Genomic DNA, 19176 nt, shown 5'->3' on the forward strand with positions numbered 1-19176 from the left:
CTGCTCGGAATGACGGGAGACACTGTCCCCTTCCCCGCCCCCAGGGCAGCCGCCATCACAACACCCACCTGCCTTGCACAGCTGGTTCTCGGAAAACCACACCCACCAGGTGCACTGTGGCCCTGCCAAGCCGAGGCCGGAAAGGGGGTCGCCCAAGGCAGGCAGCCCCACCCAGCCTTCCTACAAACGTCTGAGCCAAGAACCAAGGGGAGGGGATGCGTTCAGACCAAGCTGGACAAAAACAGCCCCCGGCCCGGGACCCCTGGTGACCGTCAGTATGAAACCCTGAGTGTCGGATCTGGCCCTGGTCACGCGGGGAAGCCAGCCGGGGCTGGGACCGGGCGCCGCTCGCTGTCTGGAGAAGGGAAACCATGGGCTGCAGGGAAGGCGCTGGGGAACCCGCCTCCCTCCCGCCGCAGGCCCGGGAGGCACAGCTGCGGCCTCTGCCTGAGAGACTCCTGCCCTCCCTGCTGGAGGCGGCCCCCACCCGAGACCCCCGTTCCGCGTCGGCCGGGGTGCCCTCAGTAGAGCCATTCGGCAGCGGACGCGCCTGCCTCCACAGCGAGTCCCACAGCTCCTCCAGCGGAACAGAACAGGCGAGGGCAGACGGCCACGGAGCCCACGGGTGACAGGCCACGGCAGCACTTCCCCACCCCGCAAGGAACTCCCACGGTCAGGTGGAAAACTGGAGCCATCTCCTAAGAACCAAAAAATATTCAAACACGGAGGTAGAAACCATGCAGGGTTCGTGGGCTGAAAACCACCCGCTGCTGGTTTGAAACCTGGAAGACAGAGGGCAGCCGGGGTCAGGAACTGGAGGACGTGACCTCCCCGCGCTGGCCCACGGGCGGGACACAGCCAGCATCAACGTCCCGCACAGCTCTGTGCAGCCTCGGATGAGCTTGTTCTGAAACGCGGCTGGTTGCACGGAGAAACCGAGATAGCTCGAACAGTCGTGCCCGGAGGAATGGAACCCAGCGTCACAGCGTTCTCACAAGCAGGGTGACGGGGGCGCAGGCAACACGAGGAGCCGTGGCAGAGGACGGAGTCCAGCAGAGGCTCCCGCACACGCCCGCAGACGGCCGACAAACACCCAGAAGTGACTCAGGCAAAGACAGATGCTCAGCCAACAGAGCGGAAGCAAGAGGACACCCGCAGAAACCAGAATGCCCCGAGCCAAACCTCACGTCTGCAAAAATTAATCCGGCACAGGCTGTGGCACACAACAGAAGCAAACCCAGAGAGTCCATGGGACTCCGGAAGCGGCGCCCACCAGAGGAACTGCTGACCCGAACTGCCTCAAAATCAAGAGACTGAGCCCCGCATTTCTGACTTCGAGAGGTTGTTCAGAAATGAGCCGCAGCCTTGGACTGCCTCCACCCAGAGGGACGTGCAGACAGATGGCAGGCGCAGGCCAACAGTCTGGCCATCAGCCCGGAGGGAAAGGCGCCACCCGCAGCCGCAGTGAGCTGCCTCTCCCCCGTCGGCACGGCTGCGGAAGATACGCCGACGATAGCACCAGGGCAGGGCCACTGGCGGGAGCCGGCACGCACTGGGCACGTGGGATTCAGAGGCGGCGCTGGGACAAGCAGCTCAGATGCCCGCACCCCCTGGGTCAGGGGCCAGCCCCTGCCCCCGGCTTCCCACCAACACAGACGCGGGAGGCAGCAGCAGTCGCTCAGGTACTGGATTCCCGTCCATGGACCGAGTCCCCAGCCCCGGGCTTCTGGGGCATAGAACAGTACCTGGGAGCTCGCTCGCTCGCTCGCTCGCTCTCTCTTTCTCTCTGCCTCTCACGTAGATAAATAATTTTAAAATAAAAAGTTTATTTTGATGCAAAAAAATTTGGAAGTCGCATGTGTTTTTAATGATGCGTATTTCCCATGAATCTCTGATAACGTCTTCCACGGGTGAGAGCTAACTGCTAGCAACAGCCCGACGTCCTCAGGTGGACGAATGGATTAGACAGCCACGTGAGGGCTGGCCCTGTGGCGCAGAGGGTGAAGCCACCACCCGCAGTGCCAGCGTCTCGTGTGGCCTAACAAGAGGATTAAAGAGCCCTCTAACTCTGCCTTTCAGATAACTAAATGAACGCAGAGGCTGCCAGTCAGCCCCATACAACAGAGCGGGTGACACGGAGTGACGAGAGGCGGCCCTGAGAGGTGGCACGCCGTGCTGTCCACCGCCACTCTGCGGGAGCCGGGGTCAGGAGGGTGTGCAGATGGAGGGGTGACCCGGGCCGCATCTGGGAAGTGATGGGACCATCCTGAGTGCTGCCCATGGGGGTCAGTACCCAGACCACCACGTCCCTGCACTTCCTCCTGGACTCTGGGCTGCGCCGTGGGGCTCCCGCACTCAGTCCCGGTGCTGGGTCGGCGCCCTCCCCAGCCTCGGCACCATGCACTCCAGGGGTTCTGCGGGGCTGACAGGTCAGTGGGCAGTGCCAGCAACACACCAGCAACGCTGCCCACGCTGACGAGATGGAGCCCGAGGCCAGGCAGGCTTCAGGGAGACGGAGAAGGGAACGGAACGGGGACCAGTCACAGCCCGGCTGTGTCCCAGCGCAGCGTCCAAAACGCAAGCATAAACTGCAGGCGAATCCACGGCAGGCTCCTTGGGAGGCACGGCTCAGGCAGGGCAGGCAGGAACACCAGCCCCGGGGGAGCAGGCTCCTGCCACTACCAAGCGCCCCAAGTCGCCGGGAATTGGACAATCAGTGTGCCGCCGGCGAGGCACAGCGGCGCTCAGAGAGAAGCTGTCACTAACCGTGTGCCTCCACCCTCCTCTATTTAACAACCAACTCCGGCGTTAGAACACACCTAAGACCATGCCGGGCAACCCGATCCGGGGGACGGACCCTCAGAAGACGTGAAGCAGCCACACCAATCCTGCCCAGGCGCACAGAGGACGAAGCTGGACACGGTCCGGAGAAACAGACTCAACAGGCAAGGCAGACGCTTCGGCCCTTGCCCTCCACGCCCCGAAGTCCCAGTGCGTTCTAGTGAATTCCAGGCCTTCCGCTCGTCTCTCCTGGGACGTGCAACAAGGGAAGGCCCAGTGTTCATTTTTGAGGCCAGAAAAATGAAACCGAAGCACGATTTACAAACTCGGACAAAAGCAGAGGCTGCAGACCGTCCCTGGCTCCAACAATGCCGCGCGGGCGGAGGTGACCAAATCCCGCTGCGCCAGGACGGCGGTCAGAGCGCAGAGCCCAGCGCTTAGAAACCGCACTTCCTGTTCCTCATATGACTCCGAGGAAGGAAAATGCAGGTGCTAAAAACACCCAGCGCGATCTGCAGGAATTTCTGCGTCTAGCCCGGCACAGACTCCCTCTGGCATGGAGACGAGCAGGCACTTAGCACGGCGAACCCACACGCACCGCCCCAAAGCAAGCGCCAGCACGTGCCCCCCGACCACGCTCCCGGCTCCCGGCTCCAGCCCCGCCCAGCCCTGGCCGTTGCAGGCCGCTGGGGAGAGGAGCAGCAAATGGGACTTCTCCGTCTCTCTGCCTTTCAAGTAAAAATTGATGGAGCTATTTCGGAGTTGGCCAGTCGACGCCGTCACAGCCGCTGCAAATCCGCTGTGGCCTGGCCAGCGCGTCGCCGTGCAGTCAGACCGGACCTGGCCTCACCCTGCAGGGCTGACCTGTCTCACCACGCGCTTGTGCTCCTTCTTAACTGCTTAACTGCTGGGGGGAAAACAGCAGCCCCGCTGGCACCATGGGCCATTTGTCTAACCTCTTCCTTCCAGCACTTTCTGGGGGCCCCGTCGGTCTGGCGGGGAGACCTCTTGTCCTTACCCTGCCTTCTTCCGGATCACGGAAGACCCAGAGTTCCCATCTTCAGCAGAGCACTGCCGGTCCCTCAGGCCCAGGCCTGGCACCATTTGCCAGGGCCGACGGCCCCAGCCAGGTGTGTGTGCTCCCGCGAGAGAAGTGCCCCGCAGGGCAGCCTCCTTCCCGGGGTAAGCACCGTCCCGGGTGGCAGTGGGGGGCTCTCTGCAGCCTGCACTCCCGTTAGAACGAGGCGGGGAAGGCACGCTGCTGCCACAGCAGCCGTCAACAGAGGCGGCCGCCAGCGGTGGTCAGGTTCACACGCCGCGGCCTGCGGTGAGGTATTTAATCACAGATACACACACACATGTATATGTAACTCCAAACCAGCCTGACGCAGGGCTCTGGTCCTCTGGGTGTAGAATCCTCATTCTCCCTGTGATCGGGCAGACGACACGACGTACCCAGGCACTTAGAAAACCCGGCTTCAGGAGCGCAGTCCATGCTGACGGGTCCCTGCCGTCACCTGCAGCCCACGCACCGAGCGCACGCTTCCCTTCTACACCGGCAGGCGGGAGCTCTGATGAGCCTCCGGCCCGGTTTCCTGGGCTCTGCCCCGGTAAGTCCATGAGAAAAGGCCCCGCTCATCGCCCAAGACCAGAGCGAGAGGCGTGCGGGCGGCTTAGAGCTGACCCAGTGCGCGTGTGACTCGCGGGGCCTGCAGAGGTGGGGGGAGGCCCAGCACACACCCCGCCCCTTAGCGCCTCGGGAACAGTGGAGCTTGTTCACACGCGGTCTGCACGGTCCACTTCCCCACGACTCCCACAAGTGGTGAGACGGTGCGCCAGGGCTGGGGGCCCGGCTCTGTGCGTGCGCATCAGCCGCAGCACCGGGGACACAGCACCGCAGCAGCAGACACAGAACCGCGCTCTGCGGCGCCGCAGGTCGACCTCCTTTGGCTTTTGGCCGCAGCACAGGTTCTGTAACCACAGCTGACTGCAGGACCACGGTGACACGGCCCTGCCGAGGGCCCGGGTTACGGAGACCGTGGCCCTCTCGCCCTCTCTGTCACACGCTGTCCCCACTGGGTGTGTACAAGCACACGTCCTGCAGGGATCTCAGGCTGCCGGAGCTGTCTGCAAAGCTGTCCAGGGTCCCGTCCAGTCGAGAAGAACCATCGAGGCACGCTTCCACCAGAACGGCTCCGGGCGCAGGAACCGTCAGCAGGTGCAGCCCCGCCGACAGGCCCCTCCCAGCCGCTGCGTCCTGGCCTTCACTGATAGGAAGCGCAGCGGAAGGTCCAGCTGCTACAGGGACACTGGGACCTCTTGGGGACACTCGAGTGGCTCCCGCGGGGTCTTTCTTGACGCCAGGTGTGCGCTGATGGAGCGTGTTCAGGACGGCCCAGACGTGACCCTGGGGGCCACGTTCAAGTTAAAGCAGTGCGGGAGGAGGAGAGGGTCCGCGGACAGGTGCACGGTCCCCGGAGTCCACGCGCAGCTCCACGCAGGCCCCCTCACTGGTCATCCTCGGGGACTTGGCGGAGCCCCTCGCTGTGGCGGGCTCGCCCAGTGATCTCCAGCAGCGCCTGGGCCTCGGGGTCCACGTCCAGGATGCTCTTCTTGCTCTGGGCCTTGGGAGGAAGAGGGGAAGGGGTGACGGGGCCGGGCCAGGCACACAGAGAGGAGCAGCTCCCCGAGGACCCGGGACAAGCAGTGACTCCTGTGAGCCCTCCAGCTTCGCTGTCTGGCATCACCGCCTAGGCCCTGCCCACGGTCAGATGCCATCATGGGGAGGGGTCCAGCGAGAACTCAGCTGCAGGACCAGAGAGGCCCTGGACCCCGGCACGGAGAGCCTACGCCTTGCCTACTCTGCCCGGCCATTCTAAGTACCCAGCATGCCATGCAACCGCAGCCATCCCCACCGCCAGCAACAGCTGCCAGAAACCAACCCAGCACAAAGCTGTTCCAGATGGAGGAACCAAAGGGGTGAAGCCCGCAGAGCTGACAAAGCCCCCCCCACCCAGGGTCCCTGCGCCACTCACCAGCTGCAACTCCTCGGGGTCCCCGACTGCCCACACCTCCATCTTATCAAACCGGAAGTCCTCCTGGGCCGACAGCTGCGGGCTGCTGTACGTGGTGCACGTGGGCTTGGCTTTGCTGTGTCCCTTCCCAAAATCGGTGTCCACCCAAAGCCCAAAGTAGTGGTGCTGCCCGCCCATGCCCTGCAGAGGAAGTCGGGACAGCACCGGGTCAGCCGCTGCGCCAGGCTGCACGCGGCAGGCGCCCGGGCCCGCGTCTCGCCTTCACACGTTCCTCTCTGCCTTACCATGAAGGGGCCAGCCGGCTGCAGCGTGGTGACCACAGCAGCCACGGCTGGCGGCCCACGCCCACCTGGGACTGTTTCCCGGGGCCTGTGCTGGCTTGAGGCACAGTGAGAGCCAAGAATACGAACGCACGGGAGTGTCAGGGCCCATACGTAGGCCCAGACCACGAAACCAAGAGAAAAGACGGACACGGCCCTGATGTGGGCCAGCCGCCCCCTGCCCCCAGCAGGTCCTCTCATCCTCACACAGGCCGAAGTGAGCTCAGGGCGTGCAGGTCCCACACCCGGAGCTCCTGGCTGCAAGCACAGAAAACGAAGTGGACCTGGAGGGGTGACCCCCACACCGCTCAGCTCAGCTCCGGCCGCTGGGGACACGTGAGCAGCTTTGACTCTCCCTCCCCAAGCGTGCACGTGGGCACCTTCAAGCCCTCTGTCGCTTGGCCCGTGACCGGGCACCTCAGGGCTCTGCTCGGAGGCCAGAGCCCCCACCCTCTCTGGGAGGTGGCCTCAGGTAGCCTGGCCACATCCTCCTCGCTCCCGTGGCAGCAGCCTGGGAACCCTGGTGTCCACAGGGGCCCGGCGTCCCCTGCTGTGGCTCTGCAAGGCTGGGGTGCCACGTTCCCTAGAAGCACTTTGTGGGCAGAAGCAGAGAAGAGGGGTCGCGGGCGTCAGCGGCCTGTGCCCCAGCCCCTGCCTGTCCCCTCTCCCTGCAGAGGCCCAGCCGAGCCCTGGGAGCCCCCTCTGCAGCCTCAAGAGCTACCCAGAGACCACCCCAGCAGTCTAGGGACCCCCGCCCAGGACAGCCCCACCACGGTTCATTCCCCAGGGCGGGACAGGGCAGTGGTGTCTGGTGACAGTCTGCCGCTGGCCACAAACCAATTCTATGAGACAGGAGAGGGCCATGTCTGCCACCTGCACACAAAGCCCTGAGGGGCCCAGCAGAGACCACGCCCCTCCCCGCGGGATGCCCGGCCCTGGCCACCACGCTCCCGGCACTGCGTGCCACACACCCGGCACCCAGCCCTTACCAGTCCGTTGGGGATGGTCTGCTGGCCATGGTTGAGGTACATGTAGTGGTCGTTGTAGCCCGTGTGCGTGTACACGGCCATGCTGGGGCAGACAGAGAACAGGAAGCACCTGCTGTCCCCTGAAAGTGACCAGAGAGCGGCACACATGGGGTCTGCGCGGGGCCCATGAAGAGCTCTGACCTGCAGCCCAGGGGCCAAGACCCAGAGACCCCGTCGCCCCTCCCCCAGGCCCACCCTGAACCCGCCGCACACCCTCCCTCAGCCCCACGGATGGGGGGAGGTGGAGGTGGGGGCAGGGGTTGGAGTGGCGCCAGTAGGGACGGCGGCGTCTCTTACGCGGATAGCATTGAGCTCTGGCTAGGGAAATGGAGATCAGAACTCCGCCCTCTGTGTTCAGGCCAACCAAGGCCATGATGGTGGGGAAAGCACATCTCTACCTCCCCAGGGGGCAGCAGGCTCAGGCAGGCCATGGCGCTGCCTCGGGCTGTCCCCAACCCCCCACCCAGAAGGAGAGAACCTCCAGGCGCAGAGCTGCCCCGAGGCCCCCACCTGTGGGAAGGGGGTGGGGGAGGGGCCGCCCGCCTTCCTCCGAGGCACAGGTGTGGGCACACAGGCTGTGGAGGAAAAGGTGCCAGCCGAAGCCGGGCCGTGCCCAGGGTCTGCAGTCTCGGGATCCCCCCCTGTCCTGAGCTCACTCAGCACCAGGGACCCCACGAGGGCTGCCTTCCAGAGTGAGCCGAGCTCCTGGCCTGGGGACCGCCTGCCCAGTGCTGCTGGGTACTACGCACCAGGGCAGGGCAGGGCAGGGCAGGCTGTGCAGCCCCGCGGGGGAGGCCGTGCCCAGGGAGGGAAGGAAGTCACGGGCCGCAGACAGGGCACGGGTGCGGGCAGCACAGAGCAAACAGGCACTGAGGACAGAGTGGCCTGCATGCCCGTGACCCCGAATCCACCAAGATCCACTGGGGGGCAGCCAGCGCTCCGTGGCCAGGGGCAGGAGTCCTGGAGGCAGCCGTCAGCCAGCACCCGGGTCAGGAAGGCGTCCTGAGACACAGCCACCGGGCAAGAGCCACTCCACCGCGGGAGGACCCACCCAGGGCCCGGCCTGGAGCGCGGCAGGAACACGGGGGCCCTTCTGTCCTACACGGGGTTGGAGTATGGGGCTGGGGTGCGGACAGCAAACACCAGGGGCTCAACCAGGGCCCAGCAAGAGCAGGGCCTCCCCCCACGAGGCACAGGACGAGGACAGCCCCACCCCGGGCACTGGCATCCCTGCCGTCCCAGAGCTGTTGTCTGACCCAAAGCCGCTGGGGCCCTGGGCTGGGTGAGGTCAGGGCAGACTGTGGGCCCCACGTCCAGGCCTCCCCCACCAGGGTCTGCTCGCCACGGGCAAGGCCACGTGCAGGGCCGACGCTGCCCACGCAGCCGGCGGCTCCTCCCACCACACGGTTTACTGTCCTGCAGGGCTAGCAACCCGCGCCCCGGGAGTTCGGCACCGCGCCAGGGCCACGGCAGGGCTCCAGCTCCCACCGGCTCAACCCGACCTCGGGTCTGCACCACAGAGAACACGACCGAAAAGGAAGCAGCGGCTGGCGGATGCCGGATACCAGAGGCGATTTCCAGGACGAGCGGAGAGGACCCCAAGGCCAGGGACTGGCAGCCCCTGTGGTGCGAGGCTGCCCTCTACTGGAGTCCCCAGCCCACGCCTCAGAAGAGAACTCCAGGGAACACTTGTTAAGAAAACTTCAAGACCCAGCAGTGGAATCTCAAGTTACAGGAAGATGCTAACGAACCCGGATCCCTGATCCCTGATCCCTGATCCCTGATCCCTGGGGGTTCTCACAGCCTGCGGGGGGTGGGGGGGCAGCTGCACTCGGCCCTAAGCCTGGGTGCTGGGTGGCCACGCTGGAGGGGAGGGGCCGTGGCAGGCCTGGGAATGCTGTTAAGGACCCTCAGCTGGCATCTGAGAACCTGCATCTGGGGAGAGTCCCTGCCATCCCTGGAACTGAACAGCCCAGAGATAATTCAAGCCCTGAAATAATGGGCCCCAGGGGACCAAGCACCCACCCCTCCTGCACCAGCTGCTTCCAGCCAGCCCTGCAGGCGCTCCAGAGTGGGGGCCCCCAGACAAGGAGCAAAGAGCTTCCACATCCCCACGCGGCCACACAGCCAGAAAGGCCACAGCGGCAAAGCACTCGCACACAGCTCCCAGGGAAGGACGCCTGCCGGCAGCACCGGTCCATTTACCACCATCGGGCTTCCGCGTCCTCACCTGAGCACTGCCAGGGTCCAGCCCGCGACCCCAGACGTGAGAGACGCCGGGAAAGCAACATCCGCGTCCGGAAGCGGCCGGCGAGGCTGGAGCCCCCGCCCGCTGTCAGCGCAGCTCCCTGCCGGCCCCCAGGTCTTACCTTGGAACTGAGGCTTGACCTCCCACGAGCACGAGGCGAAGCCCCCGAACACGTGGCCGTCGTGGTCCTCGAGGACAGCCACGCAGGGCCCACGCTGGGTGACGCGCCCGCAGAGCTGGGAGAAGCTGTGCCCGTGAATCTCGGCCGAGAAGAGCAGCCGCCAGCGGCGCTGCCACTCGCGGGGCAGGTGGGAGTTGACGTAGATGACCGACAGGACGTCCAGCAAGCTCTCGACCTCGCGCCCCTGCTCCACGAGGCGCTCGGGGACCAGCGTGGCCTGATGGAGCGAGGAGCAGAGGACGAGAAGGCCTTTATGCACGACCACGCTCAGGAACGTGGCCACGTGGGGGACCCTGGACACCCAGTCCTGGATCGCGGCTTGGTCACACTCGCAGTCCAGCCACTGAGGGCTCAGAAATGCCTCGCCACCTGTCGGGGGGGGGGTCAGTGTTAGCTGGGCTGCCGGGCACTGCTACCCGCACCTGTGCTGGCCACAGGTCAGGAACCACAGGGCCCTGGTGACGGAGTCCCGGCACAGTGGCCGGCCTGCAGTGAGATGCACTCCAAATGTGAAATGCACACCCGAATGCAAAGACTCGCGTTGGAAATGGGGATGGATGGACAGCAGCTCTGTGTTTTTTTTTTTTTTTTTTTAATATCAATTACATGTTAACAGTTTGGAGGGAGACGCATTAAAGTTAATCTCACTCATTTCCACTATTTTCACGTGGCTACTGGCAGACGCAAAGCCCTCCCGGGGAGCCCATCCAGAGCTCCCTCAGCGGTCGCCACGTGCGATGCCGCACCAGGAGCGGCGGCTGCTGGGGGGGGGGCCTCGAAGTGCACGGCTCCTCACACGCGGCGGGCTGTGGGCCGCCCACTCACGGGGCCCCCAGCTCGCCTGGGAAAGTGAGTTTCATTAGCTACAAACTGCGCGTGCTTTTCACACCCACCTGCCACCCCCTTGGCCGTGTCTCAGCCCAGCGAGAACAGGGCGACATCAGCACTCCAACAGCCCCGGCCGCCCCCGTGGGAGTGGGGGCGACACGAGGACCCAGCCCGTGTGGCTGCCGCTTGGATCTCGGGCTCTCGCAGACACGGGACGGCTCAGGGACGGCTCCTGCTGCCCTCAGCCCACGGGGACTCTGGCTCTCGGCGCTGACGCCCCTCGAACCCAGGCCCAGGCACTAAGCGGACAGGGACCTGGCCACCGAGTCTCGCCTCCCAGCCGCCGAGCTGTCTCACACCTGCCAGCCCAGCCCCGTCTCCCAGATGCCTCCCGTCTCTGGCTGGGCCATCCCGTGGCCGAGTTCTTTCCGTCTTTGTGATTTGTTTTAAGCACCGACCTACACTAATGAGAGTAGCCACCCACGGTGCAAACCCCGGATACTCATCTAGTTTTATTCTGTCCAAGTTCCAAATTCCTCACCTAAATGTTTGAAATATAACTTACTTTCACATGGTGCTTTAAAAATCTGGCTTTATATTAAAATACATTTATAAAATAAGTTAACTGTGCAGAGACCTGCCAAAATGTATTTTTAGAATTCCAAATATATTTAAATATACACTTGTCCTCCTCTGAGAGCAAACGGATTCTTCCTCCACTGCATGCTGAATAAGACGCCATATTTTAGGCCTCAGCAAATTTTAAAAGACTGAAAACCGACAAAGCTTGTTCTAATGCAAGAAAGTTATAAATCGATAACAGAGGCAATTTGAGAAAAATCTCAGGCATGAAAAATTGAGCAGCACACTTCTAAACAGCCAGAAGCCCCAGTAACACCGTGAGGGCATCAGTTACACAGTGACGGAGAACGGGAACACGGCTGAGACGCGCGCGATGCGGCTCACGCAGGGCTCAGAGGAAATTTACAGCCGTAAAGTGAAAAAGAAAGGCGACCTCGGGCTGATGACCTCAACTTGCACTTTAAGAACTAGGGGGACAACAACTAGAACAAGGGCCGGTGCTGCGGTACAGCAGGTAAAGCCGCCGCTGCCAGCATCCCCTATGGACACCGGTTTGAGTCCCGGCTGCTCCACTTGCAGTCCAGCTCCCTGCTAATGCACCTGGGAAAGCAGAGGAAGATGGCCCAAGTGTTTGGGCCCCTGCGCCCCTGTGGAAGACCCCGAAGAAGCTCCTGGCTCCTGGCTTTAGTGTGACCCAGCTCCGCCCACTGGGGCCATTTGGGGAGTGAACCAACAAATGGTAGATAGACCTCTCTTTCTCTCTCTCTACCTCCCTCCCTCCCCTCCACCTCCTCCCTCAGTAACTCTGCCTTTCAAAAAAAAAAAAGGTAAAACACAAACATTAAAAAAAAAAAAAAAAACAGACAACCAAATCAAATCAAATTGAAAGCAAGCAGAAGGCAGGAAATAAAAGGCCAAAAGAGGAGAAATCAAGAGAAAAACCAGTAAGAGCCAAAACTCCTTCTTTGAAAAGACAAGAACACACTGAGGAACCTTTTGTTCCACCAACCAAGGCGGAAACGGAGGTGGAGACACTGCTACTGCTCCTGTGGAGACGGGGAGATGGAGATGGGGGGACGGAGACGGGGAGAAGACGGGGGGATGGAGACAGGGAGACGGGGAGACGGAGACGGGGAGACGGGGAGATGGGGGGACGGAGACGGGGAGAAGACGGGGGGATGGAGACAGGGAGACGGGGAGACGACAGGGAGATGGAGATGGGGAGACGGAGACGGGGAGATGGGGGGACGGAGACGGGGAGACGGGGAGACGGGGAGATGGAGAGACGATGGGGAGATGGGGAGACGGAGATGGGGGGACGGAGACGGGGAGATGGGGGGACGGAGACGGGGAGATGGGGAGATGGAGAGACGATGGGGAGACGGGGAGACGGAGATGGGGGGACGGAGACGGGGAGATGGGGGGACGGAGACGGGGAGATGGGGAGATGGAGAGACGATGGGGAGACGGGGAGACGGAGATGGGGGGACGGAGACGGGGAGATGGGGGGACGGGGAGACGGGGAGACGGAGATGGGGGGATGGAGATGGGGAGACGACAGGGAGACGGAGACTGGGAGACAGAGATGGGGACACACCAGAACAGGGGCCGAGCAGGGCGGGGGGGCTGACACCTGCCCGCGGGAGCGGTGGCCGGGGCCAGGCCGGGGCCCACTTGCCTGGAAGCTTCAGCTCAGAGAGCAGCCGTGCAGCCAGCGCCCGGACCCTGGGCGAGGCCCCCGAGGCCTCCTTCGCCGACCAGCCTCTCAGCTCCTGCCTGTGCGCCAGCACGTGCGCCACAGAGCCCACCAGGTCCTCTGTGAACTTCAAGAGCAACACTCGGTGTCAGCCAGCCAGCGGCGGCAGGAGTCCCGGCACCGCAGCACAGCCCGGCAGTCTCTCAGACAGAGCCATGGGAAACACGCTGCCCAGCGCACAAGGCCATTGGTTCCAACCAGGCACCCTGCGGGCTTCCAGGCCCATCAGCCGTGCAGTGTGGGGTTCCCCACGGTGGGTGTCCCCGCCACTCCACCATCAGCCGCGCAGCAGTCCCAGGTCCCCCCGCTCCACCCCAACCCGGGGTCTGCTCAGGAGGGGGGGGTCCAGCAGTCCCAGGTCCCCCCCACCTCCACCCCCCCCCCCGGGGTCTGCTCAGGAAACCTGCCCGGGGCTGCAGCCTGCCCACCTTGAGGATGTCTCGGGCCCTCACGGGACCGCCTGCCTCAGACACCATCTTCAGGATCATGGCGCTCTTTTCCTCGGAGTCTCCCTTCAACAGGTGCGACAGGGACACGGTGAACTGCTCCTGGGAGACGTGCTGGCCGGGCGCCTGCGCCTTCCCGGCCAGGTCAACCCTGCGCATGCCCTCGTACAGCCTGGTCACCATCCCTGCGGGCAGCGCTTCCCCGACGTGGCTCTGTCGGAGACAAGGCCGGACAGGAAGGCAGGGTCAAGTCAGCAGGGCCGAGAAACAAGCCTGTCTCACACCCCCGAGGGCCTCCCCGCCCCCACTGCAGGGCCGCACACTCTCCAAGGACCTCCCAGAAGCAGCCTGGTCAGGCCCACCTGGGCCACGGGAGCCTTCCCGCTGCTGCCGTCCTGCCCTGCGCACTGTCCACTCTCCCCGCGTGGCCGTGGCCGTGTCCCTCCGGCCTCTGCCATCACCTACGCATCACACCTTCGTTCCGGGTCCCGACAGCCGCCGTGCGCGGGTCTGCATGTGTCGGCAGCCGCGCCACGCGTCCCTGTACAGCTGTGGGGTCCCCCAGGCGTTCCCAAATGCTTGCCCGTGCTTCTGCTGCTTACCCGAGTGCTCTAGGCTCCGCGCGCATCTTCATGAATTTGTATGTTTCCAGCTGTTTGTACAGAAAGGCGGGCTTCCTTACTTACTCATTAGAAAGGCAGAGAGGTAGAGACAGGTCTTCACCTGCCAGGTCGCTCCCCTCCAAACCCTGCAAGCGCCCGGCCTGGGCCAAGCTGGCGCCAGGAGCGAGGAGCTCCACCCAGGTCTCCAGTGTGAGTGCAGGGACCCAGTGCGGGAGGCATCCCTGCGGACCCCACCCCAGGGTGCACCAGCAGGGAGCTGGACCGGAGGCAAAGGCGGGACTCGATCCAGGCGCTCGAGTGCGGGGTGCGTCTCCCTCTTCCCAAGTCTGACCCTCCTAACGCCTTGTCCGTGACCTTCTGTGAATACTGTTTTCCTTTTTGACTCCAGCATGAAATCTGATTTGAGGTGGGATTACAAGCAATGGAGGGAGGGGCCGGCGCCGTGGCTCACTTGGTTAATCCTCCACCTGCGGCGCCGGCATCCCATATGGGCGCTGGGTTCTAGGCCCGGTTGCTCCTCTTCCAGTCCAGCTCTCTGCTGTGGCCCAGGAGGGCAGTGGAGGATGGCCCAAGTGCTTGGGCCCTGCACCTGCATAGGAGACCAGGAGGAAACACCTGGCTCCTGGCTTTGGATCGGCGCAGCGCTAGCCATGACGGCCATTTTGGGGGGGGTGAACCAATGGAAGGAAGACCTTTCTCTCTGTCTCTCTCTCTCACTGTCTGTAACTCTATTTGTCAAAAAATAAATTGAAAAAAAAAAAAAGTCACGGGAGCCAGACAGGCTCTATTAAAAAAAAAAAACAAGTAACGGGGGGAGAGTGCACACTGTGAACCCATCACAGACTGCCAGGGCGAGGGCCGAGAGCCGGATTCTGACGCAGCGCCATGCAGGCCGCCTGACGTCAACGCCGCAGTCCCTGTAAGGCAGCGCCGCTCGGTGCCTCTGAGCTTCCCCCAGAGCACAGCCTCCAGTCCCTCCCAGGGGGGCCCGAATCCGGCGCTCAGGTCCCTGACCAATGTTTAACCACCTTTATCTGATGATGCCGGAACAACGCGGCCTCCCATTCCACACTGCAGTCACCTGTCTGCTTCCGCTGGCTCCAGCCCAGCCCAGCCCCGGCCAACTGGGGCAGACACACAGGCACGCACCACGCATGTATCACCCCACCCCCACCCCAGGGCTGTGACCGCCGCCACACACAGCCCCTCCCGAGAGTTCCAGAGGAGGCTGGCAGGAAGTCCTCACGGCTGGGGCCCTCCCCACTTCCCAGCCAAGGCGGTCACTCTACCCGGGTCCCACCTCATGCCCTAAGAGCCCCCAAGGGACAGGGCAAAGGGCGAGGCAATGGCTGGTTTTAACTCCTCCAGTGACGCCGAGCTCGGAGCTCCACTGTTCTGCTTGGAGCTCCGTGACGCCCCTCAGCCATCAACACCACCGGCACAGGCGAAGGTGCCCTTGAGGCGTCCTGGGCAGCGGACCCGAGTGACGCAGGCTGCCCCCTCCTGCACGCGGGGCCCAGAGGTGGGGCACAGCCTGGCCCCTGGTGTCAGCCTCAAGATGGCAGCGTTCCCAGCACAGCGTGCGAGTCACTCACGGTCCAGTCCCAGCCCCCTCTTAATACAGATGAGGCCCTCCAGGGATTCTTCTCAGAGTCATGGGTTTCATCTGAAAGGCGGGGGGGGGGGGGGGGGGGAGGGAGGGGGAAGGGGGGAGGGAGAGAGGGAAAGGGGAAGAGGGGGAGAGGGGGAGAGGGGGAGAGGGGGAGAGGGAGGCAGGGAGGGAAGGAGGGAGAGAGGGAGAGAGGGAGAGGGAGGGAGAGAGAGAGGGAAGGAGAAAGAGAGAGGGAGGGAGGGAGGGAGAGAGAGGGAGAGGGAGGGAGGGAGGGGGAGAGGGAGAGAGAGGGAGAGGGAGGGAGGGAGGGAGAGAGGGAGAGAGGGGGGGAGGGAGGAAGAGAGGGAGAGAGAAGGGAGGGAGGAGGGAGGGAGGGAGGGAGGAAGAGAGGGAGAGAGAGAGAGAGAGAGAGGGAAGGAGGGAGGGAAGGAGGAAGAGAGGGAGAGAGGGAGAGGGAGGGAAGGAGGGAGGGAGGGGGGAGAGGAAGGGAGAGAGGGAGGGAGGGAGGGAGAGAGGGAGAGAGAGAGAGAGGGAGGGAGGGAGGGAGCTCTGTCTTCCATCCACTGGGTCACTCCCCACATGGCCGCAATGGCTGGAGCTGGGCTGATCCAAAGTCAGGAGCCAGGAGCTTCTTCCCGGTCTCTCACGCAGATGCGCAGGGGCGCAAGGACCTGGACGATCTCCACTGCCCTCCCAGGCCACTGCAGAGAGCCAGATTGGAAGAGAGGCAGCCAGGACTCAATCCAGTGCCCCTGTGTGATGCCGGCACTGCAGGCAGTAGCCTTACCCACTATGTCACAGCACTGGACCCACTACTGATTTTAAAAAGGAAGGTTGGGGCCAGTGCTGTAGTACAGGAAGTTAAGCCACAGCCGGCAGTGCCAGCACCCCAAATGGGCACTGGTTTGTGTCCCGGCTGCTCCACTTCTGCTCCAGCTCTCTGCTGTAGCCTGGGAAAGCAGCAGATGATGGCCCAAGTCCCTGGACCCCTGGACCCATGTGGGAGACCTGGAAGAAGCTCCTGGCTTCAACCTGGAGCAGGCCTGGCTATTGCTGCCACTTGGGGAGTGAACCAGTGGATGGAGGATCTGTGTGTGTGTGTGTGTGTGTGTGTGTGTGTGTGTGACTCCTTCTCTCTCTGTAAATCTAATTTTCAAATAAAAAAATAAATTTTTTAAAATAAATCTTTTTGTAAAAAAGGAGGGAGGAGGGTTGGGGCTGGCGCTGTGGCGCAGTGGGTTAACACCCTGGCCTGAAGCTTCAGCATCCCATATGGGGGCCGGTTTGTGACCCGGCTGCTCCACTTCCGATCCAGCTCTCTGCTGTGGCCTGGGAAAGCAGCAGAAGATGGTCCAAGTGCTTGGGCCCCTGCACCTGCGTGGGAGACCCAGAAGAAGCTCCTGGCTTCAGATCAGTGCAGCTCCGGCCGTTGCAGCCAACTGGGGAGTGAACCAGCGGATGGAAGACCTCTCTCTCTCTCTCTCTCTCTCTCTCTTTCTCTTTCTCTCTCTCTTTCTGCCTCTCCTCTATGTAACTGTGACTTTCAAATAAAAATAAATGAATCTTTTAAAAAAAAAAAGAGCAGTAGCTCTGTCTAAAAAAAAGGGGGGGGCTGTTTAGCTTTGGCTTTGTCTCCTGCTACTTTTCCCACCAGAACCTCAGGCAGAGCAGCCGCCTCAAGGCCACCGCATGTACTCCCCGGCCCTTTGCAGGCAGCAAACCTGCCCGCAGCCCAGTCTCAGCCCTTGGGCCACCATCTCCAGGCCCCATTCCCACTGTGCAGAAGCCGCGGCTGCCACACTTGCCTGCAGCGCCTGCAAAGAGAAGGCTCGGGCTGAGCCACCCGGGCCACTCGCCCCTGACACCAGAGCATCGAACAGCTGGTCGACCTCAGCCTGCTCCTCGGGAAGAAGCTGTGAGCGGCCCCTCGGCCCAGAGCGGCTCCTGCTGTTGCCCATCCCGTCTCCTGCCTGGTCGGACTCTGCAGAGGGAGGAGGAGCGGGGCTGGGGAGAGAAGCCAGGGTGTGATCAGCACGGAGAATAAACATGACAACCCCAAGGGCAGCTCTCGTCAACGCCACTTTACTGGGAGAGGCGGCTACACCGCATCGGAACCGTGTGCGGAACGGTGTTCCAGCGTGGTGGGTCCCACGTCCACGCAAATCCAGTGCCAAAGCCCCATCTGTCCCCCAGGACCTGCCCAGGTGCCTCACAATGGCCAAGCGACCGTTCGGGTCTATCTGAAAATCTAGCTCCCAAGCGAATGGTAACTAGGTGTTGGAGAAATCTCTCATGCGTTTAAATAAAGCGCACTGCTGGAGACACTTCTCCTTTGTGATCCTGGTCCCAGCTGCCAGCTGTGTAACCTCGGGCCAGCGACGCACACTCTCCGTGCCTCAGTCTGCTCGTCTGTAAAATGGAACAACCACGGCTCTGCCGCAGGGGGCTGTTGTGATAAATGAACACAGAGCCCAGCAGCACGCTGGGCGCTGCGGGTGCCGGCCCTGCCCTGTCTGCCTGAGCAGCGGGAGGGGCAGTGGCACTTTCTCCAGGAGGCAGCAGCGCCAGGGCCCAGGAACAAGCCTGGGGCTGTGGCCGGAATTCAGGAGGGGACCCCACCTCGTCTGGACGGCAGGGCGACCCTGGGAAGGCACCTGCGGGGCACAGACCGAGTGACAGGAAGGGGCGACTCTGAGTGACTCCTCCCTTCCCCCCTCCCCTGTCGGGTGCCACTCCTGCCCCGAGTCGCCCCCTATCCTGGGGCACAGATGGGCGGGGAGGGGCAGAGCCGGGGCCACTGGGACACAGTCGGCTCCGGTCCCCACCCGAGCCGGGCCTGCTCCCCGCCCAGCCGCCGCGTCCCGTCCAGCTCACCGCAGCCCTGGCCCCAGCACCGACCCGGTGCCGCCTTCCGGTCGGCAGCGTCAAGGATTTTCCCCCGGGAGCCGCCTCTGTCCAGGTCCCAGGCGACGGCGCTGACGGATGGTCCCTTGGCCCAATTGCGGAAGCAGAACCCTGGGGCGGAGCCCTAGCGAGAAGTCAGCCAATGGCGATGCCCTCACGGAGAGTGGGCAGGGCCCGGCAGGAGGGGGCGGAGCTGGGGACCCGCAGGGAGGAGGTGCTGGGGCCGGGTCCTGGCAGCTGCCAGAAGGGACCAGCTGGGGGCGTGGGGGAGTGCCTGGGGGCGGGGCCGTCTGGGCTGGGGACGACCGCGGAGTAGCTGGGCTACAGGAGAAGCTGGGAGAGGCTGGGGGTGTGGGGGAGGCAGGGCCTGGGCCTGCGGGAGAAGCTGGGAGAGGCTGGGGGTGGGCTTGAAGCCCACCAGGGGAGGAAGTGAGTGGGAGACCATGCTCTGGGCACCCGGCCCTGCTCTGTGATGCCCCTAACCTGGGGCCTCAGAACGCCCCCTACACACCCACAGCCTGTGCCCCACCCTCAGCTTCCCGGGGCGACCGTGGCTCACCCCTCCAGGAGCCCACACCCCCTTCGCCTTCTGATCACCCTTCAACCCCTCAAAAACCTGGTCTGGGCCCCCCGGGGAAAAAGGCCAGCGGCACTGTCAGCCCCGGCACATGCGGCTGACCAGGCCTCCGCCTCCTCCTAGCCCTCTTTCCTGGGCTTCTGGGGGTGCCCCTCGGGGTTCCGTCTCCCAGGCCTGCCCTGGAGTTCCTTCCCTCTCCCTCAGATGACACCCCTTCTCTCTTCCACCTTGGATCCCCACCATCGGCTGAGCCGA

At 63.4% G+C, this 19176-nt stretch overlaps 1 protein-coding gene across 6 annotated transcripts; it reads right to left on the reverse strand.

Moving 5' to 3' along the window:
• Positions 1-4084: 4084 nt before the first annotated feature.
• MEAK7 (MTOR associated protein MEAK7) lies at positions 4085-18473 on the reverse strand. Of its 6 annotated transcripts, none has more exons than XM_089319398.1 (8): positions 18315-18473; positions 17246-17444; positions 13188-13418; positions 12682-12826; positions 9534-9962; positions 7126-7207; positions 5817-5996; positions 4085-5405 (listed from the first exon to the last, which is right to left on the reverse strand). In XM_089319398.1, exons 2-8 carry the CDS (start codon positions 17396-17398, stop codon positions 5207-5209), a joined length of 1419 nt encoding a protein of 472 aa, XP_089175524.1. In that variant the 5' UTR covers positions 17399-17444; positions 18315-18473; the 3' UTR covers positions 4085-5206. The 6 variants fall into 6 exon arrangements, with proteins under 6 accessions (XP_089175524.1, XP_051703306.3, XP_089175525.1 ...); XM_051847346.3 differs by having other exon boundaries at positions 7126-7244; XM_089319399.1 differs by having other exon boundaries at positions 18339-18468.
• Positions 18474-19176: the final 703 nt, after the last annotated feature.

This window comes from Oryctolagus cuniculus, chromosome 18 (genome assembly GCF_051225735.1).
Source record: "Oryctolagus cuniculus isolate XC-2025 breed Fujian yellow rabbit chromosome 18, ASM5122573v1, whole genome shotgun sequence".
NCBI classification, from domain to species: Eukaryota; Metazoa; Chordata; class Mammalia; order Lagomorpha; family Leporidae; genus Oryctolagus; species Oryctolagus cuniculus.